The 17,229-nt window shown below is 37.0% G+C and overlaps 1 protein-coding gene across 1 annotated transcript in view; it reads right to left on the reverse strand.

The window, feature by feature from the left end:
• The window catches only part of SEMA3E (semaphorin 3E), a 124,941-nt gene extending 108,042 nt beyond the window's left edge, over window positions 1-16,899 (reverse strand). Inside the window, exon 1 of the mRNA XM_057366414.1 lies at window positions 16,408-16,899. Coding sequence (XP_057222397.1) covers window positions 16,408-16,522 — 115 coding nt within the window. The 5' untranslated portion in view covers window positions 16,523-16,899. The remainder of the gene's footprint in view (window positions 1-16,407) is intronic.
• Between the last annotated feature and the right edge of the window lie 330 nt (window positions 16,900-17,229).

Below are 17,229 nucleotides of genomic sequence, written 5' to 3' on the forward strand. Positions count from 1 at the left end.
TTTTTTTTTTTTAGGGGGATGGAGAGGAGACAAAATGGAAGTACTTTCTCCTTTTCCTTTCATCCTGCACCACTGAATTTTTTTAAGAGGCTGCTCACAGAACATTCCTTTTCTCTTATAGGTCCATAGAGTCCTAAGAGCAAATCACTACAGGAACAGTTCAAATGGAGAATCACAAACAACCAGAAACAGATTGTGGATTCATTAAAATCCAGAACAATTCCTTAATCATATTATTTTATCAGTCAAAATGGAATATTATACTGGAATATGATTAATAACCACAAATTCACCAGCAGACTTCTAACACCTCCAAGATAATTAACTATGAACAGAAAGAAAGAAGTAGAATTTTAAAAGATCACACCTCATACATCTTCACTAGAGCATTAATGTGGGCTTTTCCTAGATTCTCATTCATACAAGAAACCAAGTTAGGATCACTGCAAATGAAGTGAAAAACCCAGTTTGGGCTGTGGTATGTGAACTTGTTCCCTCCTGATTTTGCAGTGARGATGCAGTGAAAATAAAACCAATTCAGCTCCTAAAACCACAAGTTGCCTCAAAATTTGGAAAAGATCACAAGAGACTCAGCCAACTGAAGCACTAAAACATCAGAGGATATGTTCACAGAAGTCCCAAACACATGTTCTGAGGATTTGCTAAACTTGAGCTTCCTCAAGTGACATACAGCTAAAACATTGTTCAAGGCTGGCTTTAATTAATACAATTAATACAAATAAGGTGTATATTCAAGAAGGAATGCCTTGTCCTTTCTCTTCCCCTTTTTCTATAGAATATTTTTGTAGAGCTATTTGATCAACATCTGAGCRACAAGTTAATTTTAAAATTACATAGAATACAATGCATTATTCATTAGATACTTTTGAATTCATTATGCACTGATTTTAACAACTCAGAACAAATCCCACATATTCTTATATCATCAGTCATCATTAAAAATCCTTAACCAAGGGAATCTATGCTTTTAACACAAACACCAAACACAAAAGAATATTCAATTTAGAAATGCTCAGTGTGGGAAAACAAAACCACGCCACTTATTCAGTAGTCATGAATGATCTATTGTTCTGTTCAGTTGTGTCTTTTTCTCTTTCTTCATTATCCAAGGACAGAAGAAAGTTTAATCTGTTATTAAACTCTGGATAGCCTGAAGAGTACATCAGAAATACAGTCCAGTAACTTAGCCATATAACTTTACCCAGGAATTTATTGCAGATTGAGACATTTGTCTCAGATCAGAAGTTGAATCATTTAAATACAAATTCAGTTGTTGGTTGTCCATGTCTCAGAGTTAACACACAATTTATTGTCACTGGAATTCTTTAGACTTTTTCCAGGTTGCAATGGAAGTTTAAAGGAGTAAATAAAAAAGTAAAGCTCATCTRTGAAAAAGGTTGACAGCTTTGGAAGCCGAAAGTTAGACAACCTCACTGCCAACAAATGTCTTCTATTCTCATATTAAATGCTTTAATTAATAGGCAATTTTCCCAAAAATTTGTGGATGTTTCTCTTTATCTAACTAGGTTAATAGCATTACAACTGCTACTGGTTGGAAATGCACACCAGTCAGAGTTTTTGATGTCTTCTGCAGTTGATTGACAATTTGGTGTCTCTGTTCTCATTGCCATTGCCAATTCGTATTGAAATCCAGCTCCACAAAACTAAATGTAACCCCAAAACAAGTGCCTGGTTTAGGAGGACTCCCAGGAGTTACTGGCATTGCAGACATCAGGACAGGCTACAGAGCACAGAAATTTCCAACTTGCTGTAACAAACAACACCACAGAAAAACAGTTGTAAATAAAAAGCATCAAAGGAAGGCAGTTAAAGCCCATTGCCAGTGATTGCCTTAGCAGAACTTTGTTAAATTAAAATTGTAGTGTCAGCACCACGAAGGCGAAAAATTTGGAATAGAAGAATATTTCTTTTGATACCAAACCYGGTTGTCAGTTTAATTCTGGGTTTTTTGATATAGTAGAAGGTTAGAAGAAGGAAATAGGTATCCAACCATTTTACACCAAGAGGAGCATGAAGTCTGCCCCTTGCTTCTGCCATTCTTCCATGCTTAGAAAAAAAGGCAAAAAAGAAAGGCAGCGGCAATTTACTCTTTCAAAGTATATTGCTGTTTCTGACAACTGAGATAGGACAAGGCTTGTTTTAAAATTCCTAAACTATCTGCAAAATTGAAGTTAATTAACAGTATCTGGAYAAACATTACAAAAGAATAAATGGCAGCAGCCTAAGGAAAAATTTAGTTTCATCAGCACACTAGAATTTCTGGAATGCATTTGCAGCACAATCAATAAAAGGAAAAAGGTTCATTTATCTAACTATCTCAAAGCAGTTTAAATAAAATGCAAGACTTAAAGTCTTTAGAGGTTACTGATAAATAAAAYTGCTTGTTAGCAATGCATATAACAATTTATTTCCAGTTCATCACTCAGAGCTGAGAATGACACCATCCAAGATGATACAAAGTAAATAATGCTTTTTAATTATTACTCCTTAAGTAGAATGTGCTCAAATACCCAYAGATTTAATTTTTTTATCTTACTTATCTACACACTTTTCAGATGCCAGCCTGATCACTTTCTTTCTTGAAATTTTCATGTTAACAAGACTTTTGGTAAGARCTTGCTGATACTGATAYAGTGGGTTTGCTTTAGGGTAGATGRAGCMCTTTCTCACTACCCCAGCAATCTGGTCTTTAAAACTTCCAGTCCAAATGTTTATCTAGTGAGGACTCTTTCATCTTTCAGTCACATAGACCTTATGTGGTCTTTTTTTCCGGATGTTCTTTTCCTTTAGCACTATATTGATCTGGCACCTTTCTTCATTCCTTGGCTTCTTGTTTTAATATTCTCTCTCCAGAAAGTTCCACATGTATGTTCATCTACAAGAGTCCCCTGGGAATAAAAGCATGTCAAAATCCTGGAGGGAAGAGCTAGAATAATAATTCTAACCTGTCTGAAAGCAAGCAGTAGCACAGAAAATATGTTCTGMGTACTCATTTATTGCACTTTCTCCAATTATTGTTAAAAGACAAAAAACATCAGAACAAAATCGCATGTTTTTATTAATTTTWATTCTCTTAATCCTTAAGTGCACAGATTTAGTGCCTTTACCTCATGAAATAAGAAAATAGCTTCAGGCTGAATCATTCTTGGATATCATCTGAATTTTCTAGGAACAGCTACCTACAACACAGGAGACTGAAATTCCCATAGGAACTATTGGAGAAGAAAATTGTGTTGCCATTAAAATGTCAGTAATTATCTGAACTTCTCCACAGAATTACCAGTTTGGAAGGACCAAAAGAGAGGAATGATTTATCGTAATAAAAATTATTTGATTGTTTTGTGATACAAACAAGTCTAATTTCCTTAGAAAATCAGGTGTTCTGGAGCACCAGACTGATGACAAAATCCATGTTCCCTATGACACTTGAGATCCCCCTGACCAATTTTAAATTTTGTGGGGAAAAGAGTGAGGAGTAGGGGCAGTCTAAAAAACAAGCTTTTCCAAGTTTCCTGAAAATCAGCAGCTAAGAAATAGAAATACTCCATTAGTCCCTTAACAAAGAACAAAATCATTATCCAGCTAATATAATTAGCATGTAACTGGTCAATTAACACATGCAAACTAACTGATCAACGAGCACATGCAGAAACAATCATCCCTCTGGTACCTTTGGCCCACCCAGAGAGCCAAGGAAGTATTTAATGAATAAAAAGAGTTGAAGAAATACTGTTGGAAGTTACATGAGAGGGAGATAAGGGAGGCTTTAGGCTGGGATACCCTTCTATGTGCTGCAGTAGGAAAACATTATGGATGAGGAAGGGTGAGTATGAATTTAGAAAAATAAATGATTTAAGATGAGACGATATTAAAAAAAATTGTCARTAAAGAAAATAACATCTCAGACTACTTCAGTAGAGGAAAGAACAGGAAAAAACCAAGGGATATGTGATATAAGGATCTAGGAGTGTGGAATACATCTTTCATTTTTCAAGTTTATCTTCTTTGATGATGTTCTGCTATTGAGGCATATCTTTGTTCATATTTCTCATTGCCAGAGTCACGCTACTCAAAGGCATTTCAGTCTCACGAGACAAAACAATGGGTAGCTGGAAGAAAGTTTTATTCTCACTTGTAGGCTGCATAATTTTACTGGGAAGGAAATGATGAGATTTATCATGACTTAAAAACTGGAGCGTCCCAGGAGCTTGCCGAAAGTTTTTCATAAAATTTCAAATGAATCCATATTTCTCAAATCTAATAGATTATTAGCACATTATTTGTCCAACAAACCCAACCAAAAAATCTTTCAATTAGATAAAAAAAGCCTTGTCTTTCAAAACAATAGTTTAAATATAAAAAGATTTGGTTTAAAGGCAAGTTTTATGAGTACTACAACTTTTATAAGCATCGTATCAGCTCTCTGGATTACACCACCTAAGCTAGGCATCAGCCAGCAGTTGTGAGGTCTTCATTTGGATTAATCTTCTACATTTTCATCAGGTGTAAGGTCTTTATGAGGGTTAAAAATCAGAACAGGTTTAAGTAAGGAACGGATGGGTTAAACGCAAATCTYGTCAAATCAACAGCATTAAGATCAGGGAGGCTTTCAAATCCAATTATGGAACCTGCTCTCAGGATCTACCTCCATCCTCTAGTGCTCTCAGATGCATTTTAAAAGTCTGCAAACAATCCTGTAGTGAGTATGAGCATTGTTACAATCCCTGTGAAACCAACTGCAGGACTCCGAGATGCCTCAGAAACACATTCTCACCTGTGCTACTGTAATGCATTYGCAGCCATAATTATGGGGCTCAGGTGGGTTCTGAACAGCTGAATAGTTGTAATAGCTAACCTCTGCCATCAAAATTACAACGGCTGGCAAGAGCACACCTTACAGACTGAAGGACCAAACACTTACAAAGCAAAACCACTGAGACAAAATTTGCACAGAAATCGACTCCTATAGAAATGTACCACCATGTTGTGAACAGTTAAATGCAGAGGCCAAACCACCCCAAGGCTGAAGGAGTGTGACAGTCCTGCATATAATGTATGACTTATTAAAAAAAAAACAAAACTCTGAAGCATCTTTTCATCATAGATTAGGAACTTACTTTCTGCATGTTAATTTATAGTATGCACCATTTAAAATATAAAACATGCTAAGACACGACAACTTTCACTCTSAGATATTCCCCACGGATCCTGCAACACTCCCAGGCAATGGTATCAGATATCAGTTCATGTCAATACATCTGTTACCTTTCAGCAATCCCAAGGTAAAGCATTTCTATGCTGCTATCAAATTCACAGCACACTTCAGGAACTGTTTCACAGGAATGTRTAAACACTAGTTATTACTGTTTTCAAATCTCCATGCTGTAAGTTTTTTGTTTTGTTTTACTTTTAAATTAAGAGTATGAGGAGTTTTCAACAGCCCAGAGATCTAATTTTACAGCTCAAGGATTTTAGTGCTATTACACATTAAAGCAGTAAATGTGAAACCACAAAAAATAATAATCCATTAACCTGATATTGTGAAATAATTTGTTACATTTCCTAAGAAAGTAAGGGGTTGTTCCATGTCAAGAAAATTACAGAGACTACATATAGCACTTGTAAAATTTATTTCACAATTCTAAATGACATGTACCCACACTTATTACAGCACTCTATAAAACMCTCAAAGAAGCATCTTCTGAAAATACCATTTTCCTTATGACAAAGGAGCGCAGTAAGTTGTAATTCTCAAGATTTTCCATAAGTTTTTAACCATAGAATAAAATGGAAAGCAAAATTAATACAAATGAATCAATATTTTCAGTTTCAAGTTGCTTTGTAATGCCTGGAGTATGGGCAAAATAGGAAAACTTTTGTCATGATTGTTTTTAATCAAACACTGCAGAGATGACCTCAAAGAATTTGTGCCTTAGATTTTGATCTTGCAAACAAAACCCAACTTAACTTGTAATCAATGAAGCAATTTGCGCAATTAAAAGCACACGCACAAAAATCAAATACTTTTAGAACCAAAGTTTTAGGATACAGTCTTTAAGACCCCTTTGTGTGCAGTGGAAATAACAGCTTGTATCCAAAACCTGTTTTTTACTGCTTCTTAGCCAAGGAGTAGCTGAGCTATGGCAGGCAGCTGTGAGTGGCTCACCTATTTCAGCACAATAGTACATCCATTTAGTTTAAACTGTTCTGAAAGCTGCTTAACCTAAGCATGCCATGCTTAATCTAAATCAGCATATTGTGCATGCCAGCAGGTGCAGAGCACATCAGTCATTCCTGTGGCCCAGAGATGGCTGTGCCCAGCAGCTCTGGGAGCAACTTGCATTGCTCAGGTCACTGCTCAGATGACTACACCTCCATCCTCTTCTTTCAGACCATTATTAGACCAAAGACACACRACTTAGCAATAATTTCTTCACTCATACTTTATCAAGGCAATAGTGCTGCAGCTTGTAAACCCTGCAGTCATTCTCAGCCAAGGGGTTTTATCCTTGCGTGTGTAACATGCTAGAACTATCATCAGACATTCATCCCAAATCCATCTTACCTTTTTTATGGAAATGTGAGCACTCTAGTTTAAGCTGACTGTTATTCTCCCTCTAAACTCAAGACAGAAATACACTTCAAGGTGAAACAATCAAACCAATCACTTCTTTCAGACAGTAAAGTCAGGAGTAAGGAATATCCTGTCAACTTTTTAGTCACAAAAGTTTATGTGAGGCTTGTTATTGTATTTAGTAAGAGTGAAACAAGGCCTCTGTTCTCTTTTTTAATTATTTTTTTTCTGTTTTTTGCAATAAAGGTTTCATATATTTAGCAGCAGAATTTAAGGACTGTATTCAGAGCTTGGAGAGAGAACCACTCTACTGTAACTTTGTCTTCTAAATGTGAAGCATTATATTTGCAAGAATTCAAGTCTTCTAGAAATGAAATGACCCACTGCAATGCTTGAGTGTTAACCCACAGAAGCTGCAGTCACTCAACAAGGAATACTACAGAATCAGTAAAGTGCTTGGGACTGTTTGCAGCCTGGTTATGAGCTATAGTAAGTGCTGAACCTGCTGAATACTTCAACACCTTCTCAGTAATRTGTTTAGAAATTACTACTATCCCAGATGCTTGTGCAACCTGAAAATATGCAGGAGGACATRGCCATGCCTAAGATAAGCAGAGAATAATGACCTAGTGCATGCAAACACAGGCACGTAAAGACAAGACATTTTTTCAACAACAGCATTAATGAGAACAAGATCTCCAAGACAGCTTACGTYTTTCTGGGCTCGCAGACAGCACATATTTTCAAGCTTTGCATCATACCATTCTCAATCAACTGAGATGAAATATTTAATATATAAAGGAACGGGTTTATTTTCCTTTACTCTTGGCTTTTACCACACACTCACAGGAGAGCACTTAGCTTAATCATAAATAAAGAGTTGCAGGAGCTCACAGAATTGGGCAACACTTGCTAACCTTTAKCTTTCTGGATGAAAAACGACCTTCAGTGATGACCCCAGTGAATAGTGCTATCTGGAATAATTCCCGCACATCAAGAAACCTATTATTTTKCTATTATTAAGTTTTAGTAACACTGCTGGGAGAAACCATCTGTTAAAAGAGAAACAAGGTACTAACCCTTAGGTATATGGGGACTGTTGTTTTCTGCAATCAGTTTAAGGCACTGTTCATTCATTTTGTACAACTTCCTTTCATCAGTGTCAGGAAGATCAGAATAAGAAAAGACCAACACCCTTGTGATGTTTATTGCACATCAACAAATAAAAGATATATTTACAGCTGCATTCAGCACTTTACTAGGCCTATTAAACAAATGTGCYGTAAGAAAAAGCTTATAAAGCGAACTTAGCAACAGTAAAAACCCCATTGTTTSACTCCCCACAGAAGCCTCAATTGCTTCACAGTATGAAGTCAGGAATCCTTTAGATGAAAATAAACACAGAAGAAGCAGAGAACAGATACATTAACAATGTTAAGGGGAGTTAAATCTTCTTTCAGTGAATGCCTRTCTTCCAAGCACTGGTCCCTTGGTTTTGAGAATTATTTTGAGGAAAACAAAAATTGCCCATCATCATACTAGAAAGATCTGGTTGAGAATATTTTATATTTGTGTGTAAACATATCTTTTGGGATTAAAAAAAAAATAAAAAGAGAATGTAAACTGCAAGTGCTGAACAAGCAAATCTCCTAAAACCTGAAATTCTTCWTTACTTATAAGTAAAAATGCTAGCAACGTGATTTTACAAGGATCATAAACAACTTTTTTCTTATCTGTTCCTGCCAAATCACAGTCTGAAGAGTGCTGTATATTGCTTGTCATTAAATTCTTATAAATAATGAATATTCTGCTCAGGCCAAAGACATATGAGAAGTTTTTAGTGTTATTTTTGTCTTTCTCCCATTTTTGGCTAGTAGACATTTTTTGGTTGAGTTTGGAGACTTTTTTATTTTTCATTAATGAAATTTGTGGCTTTTAATTATTTTTCTGTATTTTGAAATTAAATATTCATAAAGATCCTTTGAATTATATTGCAATAGATCACACAAAGCAGACAAGTAATGTTTGTCATATCATCTTCCTTAACTGGAAAGTGTCCTTCACAATTAGGTTTCTAATATGAAAATTCAACCAAGAATGATGTCATAATTTTTGAATGCTACATGTCTATGGCAAACTAGTCCTTGCCATTGGACCATTACAGAATTTCCTTTGTGCTGACTTTTTAACATGTAGAAGTTTTCAAAACCAGTTTTTAATCCACTCCTTGATAGTGGAGGTCCAAGTACCAGCAGCCAGTCAGAAACAGATTTACAGAAGGTGAGTTACAGGAAGGGTTCTGGCAGTGTTTCTCCATGGAAGGYGGAGACAAAATGATGGAACTGGTTCTGTTATTGTGGAGTTTATGATGTAAAAGGTTGGCACTTCCACAGGGCAAGTGATGTTTCAGTCTGAAACATTTCACTGCATTCAGGAACAAATCTTAGGTCATTACAYGGAAACTGGAAGACTCTTGTTGACTTTTAATAAGATTTGAGCAGATTCTGATTGACAGAAGAGGCAATAAAGTGCACCAAGTGCTCTAGCGAGACAGGGTAGCAAGACATGACATAAACAACTGCCAGTTCTCTGCTTCCACCTGAGACTAGTAAAAAATAATTTAAAGATGAGATTCAGCTTTTATTTCAACAAAAATGATTTTTCAGCTACACAGGCGGCCCAAGTTTTGCAGCTATTGGCTACACACACAGGCTGGGTGTCATGCCAGGACCAAGATGTTTGGCAGGCATCCCTTTGGCAACTTTGTGGTTGCAGACCTCCTGTACATACTTGCAGAGACTGTAAAAGGAACTTTTGACATGCCATTACATTCTGGAGGTCCTGMRCATTGCAGGTAAAATGAGTAGACTRGAAGAGGAACAAAAATTCGTCACTAAGATTATACATCCAAGAGCAAGATTATTCACCAAGAGCAGTGCAGCTAAACAGTGTATTTGGATCCTTGATTGTAATGTGCTGCAATTTATGAATCCTTTCAAGAGGTCCAGCATCAGAATGTCACCAAGAAACCCTGAGACAAACCAGAGAAACCACTCTTTATGTTTGTAATATTGTGCCTTAAAAAAGGAAAAAAAAAATACCAAACAAAATTGATCACAAAATACTTTTGTTTGAGTGATTATAGGCATGAAAATCATCACAGGGTAAGAAAAAACTGAATACATAATGATACATTCCTGCTTTACATTGTTTTGAAAGGGAAAAAAAAAATACTCTTTAGACTGCTACAAAACCGTTTGCCAAAGGGATGCAGCAGGAGTGAAAGTATATCAATTTATAGCTTAAACTCACAGAAGATGCTTAGAGGAGAAGCACATTGAAGTCAGCTTTCAATTGAAGTTGTTAAAAAGGAGAAATCTCTCTTCCAAAATAAGAACTTGTAGCCTTGAGGGTGATAAGAACCAAGATCAAGGGAAAAAGGAATTTTTCAATGTGAGATGATAAAAGTGGGGAAACTATAGGTTGGCAATATTTGATTCTAAAACTGTGCCCTGAGAGAAGAATCATGACGGTTTCCTTTCTTTCAATGTATACAGTAAACTCAGTAGATTCAGTTCCTCAAACTGAATCTTGGTGATACAATTTAAACTTTTTACCAATTTAAATATGGCATTTATTTTAAAAACTTCTCAAATATTGTGTCTTCAGAATCMTTTAAGTCCTTTCTTAACAGGAGTTTGAAATGATGGGCAAAGTAGACTACAGATWTTTTTATAATGCAATATTTTCATTCCTTTTCAACATGTTCTTTCATGTTTAATTCTGACTTAAATAAATGCCAAACATTAACTAACCTGCACAAAACATTTCAAATAATATACTTAAGAGGGCTTTTTTTTTCCTGTAAGAAAAAGATTATTATCTTTATCCCTACGGGCTAGGAATTTCTTCAAGAAATGATGATTTTTGTAATTARCACTGTCTGCATGCTGTAACTTCATCGTATTTGCCTGGCTACATGAAGAAAAACAGGCAAGCAGTTTTAATAATATGTAATATTTCCATTGCACACTTTTAGAATATTTATTGACCAAAAGTTTCTCAAAAAGCCTGACACAGATGCTCACCCTTGCACACCATCCTGTAAATCCTGCAAATAGCATTAATCCTGTTCTCATTTAAGTAAAATATAATGCCTGCTTTCAGTGAAATAATGATGAGTGCGATATCTGATGAAGAGTTTAAAATAGCAGATGGTGTTATCACTTTGAAAGCAGGGAGTTAGCTGCAGAGAAGCAGCAACATGCAGGATATTCTGGTCTTGCACCTTCAGATGGTACTTAGTTCTTTCAAGCAAGAGCAGGGAAGTGATTGATGTCAGGCAGCAAACTGTCGGCTTCTTGCATCCCCGGTGGTGGCACTTATCRCTTCAGAGCTCTGCTACAGCAATACTTTGTCAAGGAAATGCAGTTATCAAAGGAACTACCATGAATTCCCTGCCAAAATATTCCTGTCTCTGGAGCAAGTCACTCCAGGATGACTTGTAAGCCGTCCTGAACTTCCCAGCAGTAACCCCTTGTGATATGGATGGATAATAAATGGAAATTTTGTCCTAACTGTTGGTAGACAATCATTGCCTGTCAAATGGGAGATGCAAAAGCTCTCCTCTCTGCCTCATAGGTGGCCCAGAGAGAGATAGATACTTGAGCATCTTTTCCTAAGGTATTTCTAAGCTGACATTGAATTCTATGKGGCCTCGAGAATTCTAAGAGATAATTTGTCATGTGTTTTTTCCAAACACTCATAATTCTGGTTATCAGTCCCTATACCCCAGCACATTTAGATGTGGAGCCACAATAAAGGCCATTGGTTCCTAAACCCTTGGAATCATACTGCTCTTTGATTCAATGTAAGAAACAAAAACTTCAATCTGTTATGCATATGTACACACATACTTATTTCACAAGTACATATACTTATTATATTTATATATATATGTGTGTGTCTGTGTGTGCATGTGTGTGTATACATATACAATATCCTCTATCTTTTTCATACATACACTTCTCTGGATTATAGGTAAGCAAAGACCACATGTCAAGTCCTTATACTGGTAAAAATTCAAGGTGATTTATATCTACCATGAATTAAAAAAATTATTGAATGTGAATTTACTTTGGTAGGAAAACTGGTCTTTCCTAGTTATTCAAATCCAGTGAAAGATGTTAGAACCAGAAAACATTTTCACATATGAGATTGAATCAATTGTGATTCAGTTATGGGTTATATGGCTAGTCATTAAGAAGCCATTATTTATGCAGCCAGGTGATTACTAACTGAAAATACTATACTTGCATTAAATATATTTATCTACTTTAGAATTCAGAAATACCAGTCTAAAAACTCTCCAATTTTGTTACTCAATGTAGTTGTTAGCCTCAGAGTATATTTTACTGCCCTCTAGCTAGAGAACAGAGTAAGGTATCATGGATGAGTATGGTGAAACCCTTAATTACAATAAATTCTAAATTACAATTACCAAGAAAGTTAAAACAGACATGCTGAAACTCTGGTCTCTGCAAATGGCAATTAAACATTTTTTTCTGCTGTAACAGACCTCAGCAGCCTTCAAAGATGATTAGTCAGCCCTAACAAACCTAAATTCTTCTGCATTAAMTGTTTTATATTACACACTTTCCATATTAAAATCTGAATATAAACATGGAGAGTATCAGTTTTTGTCTGCAATATTTCAGCTCTCCCTTCCTTAGCTGTTTGCTGCTAGTGYTTGAAACATTTGTGCTTGGAGAACAAATTTTTTAACCCACATGGTTTCCTTCTGAGTTCAGTCTGCTCCTTCTGCCTGGCACAGCTTGACTCTAGAAAGTTGCAAGCAGTTMCAACAGGTAAAAAATACAGATTTCAATGGGTAAGACAGGCACAATTGCTTCTTAACCACACCTTTTTCAGACCAGAGCAGTGTCCAGTGCGTAACTACACAGCCTGAGGTCAGGTAATACCAAAATCCCTCAAGTCACTCAAGAGGACGAAGCGGGTAAAACAGAAAAAAGATCCCTGAAAATGTACAAATTGCTGYGTGTAACTGCACCAGATCTCACTGCTTCAACAAAATTGTACAGACCACTCTAAAGGCTCAACATCTCATTTTCATACTGTGTTACCTCTGTTCTTTACCATATTCATGAACTAGGAAAAGAAAAAAAAATCCTAAACCAATTAGAAATACAAAGCAAACCATRCATAATGCTTGAATTATACAATTACATCTTTCATGGGCCTTTAAGGCCCACATGCTTCCAGTGTAGCTCTGCTAGGCTAATATAAATACATCCCTCCTGTCCTCTGGAAACCCAATCCATTTCAATCTGTAATGTAAATAGTTTCTTTTTAACACGCAGTGTGTGCTGATTTCACCTTAATTATATATTTCCCATTGCRAGAACTCCAACTGTGGGATACTGGGAAAGAATTTAACCAGCAGCCTATAAAGAATAGGGGCTGAAGCTCGGCTTCCATTAACACCTCATTAGCCAGGGTCTGTACTGTACGTAAAGTGACCTAATGATTTTTAAATGAAGTTGTCAACCTATAACTTAAAAATGTAGAAATCTATTTCTCTGTAATATTAAGCAAGCTGTAACACATTTTTATCTSTACAAATCAACATGAAGTTATTGGAGTACACAGATCTTGGTTAGTCATCTTCAAGCACTGACCTTGAGTGCAATCATAACACTAATACCACAAGTGGTACTAATTGCAATATAAATTTTCTAATAGACACAAGATGATGGTTTGAGGAAATCACCTCCAAATTCTGGATATAAACCGTGATTAACTTATGAAAAATGAAGTTAGAACCATAAAATGACTGCTAGGTRGTTACAGGACCAATTCTCATCTCATAAAGTGAAATCCACATTTGGGTTTACTGTGAATAAAGACCATCATCTACCTTAGCAAAAATCACCATTACAGTTTGCATTGACTTGACAGATTTAACGGTGGTTCATGAAAGCAGGACTTTCATTAACTCCCACTGAAGCAGAGTAAATGGCCGTGGAGTCAAACAGGGGTTGCTCAATCCATCCCTTAATTGGCAGGGGGATTGTGGTATTCCTATCCATCAGGCGACCTCTCTGCACGGGTTAGGACCTGATCTCGTTGCTGTGGGTTTGGAGGCTGCAGGTGAAGGTCTGATTTGCTGTGAGAGCAAAAGGTTCCCATCCCCTGTCAGATCACTACTTTGCTTTCACTGAGCACCACTTTTAAAGCKATTTAAAGGGATCATTTGTGAATTTATAAAAATCAAAGGAATCTCTAATTTGTTGAAGCCTTCTCTTGACTCTTTRAGGAAACAAGATTTTAAAATGGACTGGTTTTAAATATGTTTCTGTAACAAAAACAAATCTGATGTCCTAACCTTATCATATTCAACACAGTAGCTTTTAACTTTCCAACTGACACTGGCCTGTCTTGCTTGGAATCCCAATGAGGCACCAACATCCACAGTTCAAAGGGAGGCAGGGAGCAGGCCTGCTTTGGTCTTTGCAGGGAAATTTTTAACTGAGGTTACAGTTCCTCCACATTGAAAATTTACACATTTGGGCTTCGTCCTCTGTACCACAACAACAACTCACAGGACAGGCTGAAGCAACTTTGTACAGAGAGTGAGTGAGCACTCTTTGTAACCACCCCACAGCTCTGGTAGCCGCAGCAGCCTTTCTCTGGAGCAAAGGCAATTAAGATGAGGGACCCTCCTGCTGTTCCTGTTTGATTTGGGAGGACAGCAGCGACATTTGCTCATTGTCTTCATGCGTGGTCGCGACATTCTTTTGGTGTAGCTGTTCCCAGGGTGGCAGGCAGGTATGCCACTTCCAACCCTTGGCTGGGGATATGTGGTCAGGCAATCCCTGACTGCAACACTGCCTGTAAAATCAGTCACATTTCCTGAGTGARAAAAATGTGACAGAGAATTGTACAGGGTGAAATATAAGATGGTGATGTGGGTGACTGTGGTAGGGAATTTATGAGGACAGATATTTCTGTGTCATTGGATCTGAGGGAGCTGCCACCAGGCTGGGAAGGTTTGGCCCTCTGTGAGAAATGGAAGTTTTAAGATCTGTTTGAAGACATCAGAGTTATGATGTGTTATGGTAAATTCCTGGCTCACTGCTGAAAAGAGAAGTAGTAGGCAATGAAATGGTGAAATGTACCCTGGTTCCAGCCATCAGAAAGCAATTACTGCTACAAATGAGCAAAGAAGCARTTAATAGTCCCAGCACCACAATGGGGAGCTTGCCAAAACTGCCAGCTAAGCCCAGGTCCTGAACCAACACAACACTGGCTCTATTTGTCTCACTCACTGTGCTTTCCTCATCTCCCTTACCCCATCACAAGCAAACAAATATCAACAATMATTATAGCCCTAGTAGTTACATCTAGAAATAAATCAATGTTCAAATGCACATTTTCAACAGCAAGAGATGTGAAAGAATTATACAATCAGCAYTTGGCACTCATTCTTACTGTGCTCTGAAACCACAGGTTGAAAGAAAAGTGGTTTATATAGTAAAAGGGGTCATATAATTTATTTCATTTAAAGCAATTAATTGTTTACTTACAAGACAGCTTTTCATGACAAATACTTTCTCTAAAACATTTCACTGCCATATAAATGCAAACCCTATTTCTTATAGCTTCCTAGCAAGACATTCAGACCAATTATCCTATTCAGCTTCTCCCTTCCTCATAATTGGTAATTTAGCTTGCTATATAAAACACAACTAAACCTTGTTTGGAGTAAAGCTGTAGACACATAGAGCTCTCGCTGCTGCTAATTCTTAAATCTTAGCCATTCTTAAAATAGCTATTCTAATGTACTTCACACTGATGCAGCTTAGTTATCACTTGYATTGAAATGTTCTTGAGTAAATTGGAATTTGCTCATTCCCAACTMTGTCAGCAAAAAGGTATTTTCTTTTCATCTATGCATAAAAGGTAATACCAAAACATTTTGGCAATCATCAGCTTTTCTTGCACACTTACATTTTTTTCTCCTACTGCAATTATTATCTGTCTTACCTATGTAAGTATATAATCTACAAATRTATGTCCTGTTGCAGAGAACTGAAATGCCATGGCTGTGCACAGGTATTTACATATATATGCAGGATTAAACCCAAATCACAGGGAAGAGTCTAAATCACATGTTATAAGTTTTCCACATAAATATGTCAGAAAAGAAATAACATTTTTTCTTTGGGTAACTCAGTTAAACTGCAAGCAGACTTACACTGGCAGTTACTCATTTTAATTATAGTGTGATGACACTTGCTAGTTTAGAAAATGAATCATATGGTTGCACAGGAATTCAGTCTTTTTGCCTTAGCTATATTTGCAGAAAGAYAGAATTCTAAAAGTGAAACAGACATTTAATTGTTCAAGGTGCACATTTATTCAGCAATAATTTCAGCTTATCTTCTCCATTTCTTTCCCTCTTAAGAGACCTGACAGCCTTCTTAGAACATGCAGAGTAAGAGAGAATGACATGCAAATCTAACACACTTTCAGGTAGAGGAATATTTCCGTAGTCTMAAATCATCACTGCAAGTACCTCAAGTCTTCCAGAATGCAGTAAACTTAATCTAGGATGCAGTTTAATACAAGGAAACAATTCACAAGATTTCTGAACACCAACATTTTACTCTTATCAAAGGACCATCATTTCCTCCCGGTGCAATACATTCAGTGAAGCCAATGAACTTGCATTAGCATAAAGTCTTTAAAAAGCTGACACACTGACCTACCTTTATGTGACAGACGTAACCTTGGTTGCCTCGTATCTGCTGTGTGACATCCAGCCGGTAACTCTAGTAACAAGCCATAGAGTGCCAGGATTAGAAGGTCCTGGGCAGATGCCATCCTGCCCAAGAGAATTTTCTTGCTCTCTTCACTGAAGTGCTGCTGTTTGTTTGTTGTTTTGGTGGGGTGTTTTTAAGACTCCAACTTCCACTTCTACTTTGCCAGTGCAGTTATATCTCTGTCTCTTTGGTCAGTTTGTGGGGTAACTCTGTGGGAAATTCAGCGTCCATCAGAGCAGCACACAGCCTCAGCTAGCCATTTGTCAAGCTGTGCAAATGTCATGTAAAAATATTCCCTCCCTAGGACAATTGTTTATAAAGTGCGAGGACATTCCAAGGCGTTACTCTGCAGTGTTGTGTCTTGAGCTGTCTTTAGTAACTCTGCCAGTGGATTCAGGAAGAAGCTGTATTTTCAGTCCCTCCTGCAAGGCAATTCATTCAGAGAAGGAGGCAGGGAAAAAAAAAAAAAAAAAAAAAAAAAAAAAAAAAAAAAAAATCCAGGAAAAAAAAGAGAAAGCACCCTCCTCCTTGGTGCTCTTCAGAACTCAGCCCCTTGCTCAGACTTGCCAAACAGCTACTTTTAATTCACCTTTCACCTTTGCTAATTAAAAACAAGAAGTGCCATTCCCTCCTGGAGTTGCAGGATCCACCCAGCGGGAAGCCGGGCTGTCAGGCTGCTGTATTCACGGAGAAAGTTCAGGGAGGGTTTAGGCAATGTGCAGTGCTGGCTGCTTCTAGGAAGCGTTTTAATCCACGTGCCGTGCACCG

Source organism: Malurus melanocephalus, unplaced genomic scaffold (genome assembly GCF_030028575.1).
Source record: "Malurus melanocephalus ecotype Western Australia unplaced genomic scaffold, MMel_1.1 scaffold_65, whole genome shotgun sequence".
Lineage (NCBI taxonomy): Eukaryota > Metazoa > Chordata > Aves > Passeriformes > Maluridae > Malurus > Malurus melanocephalus.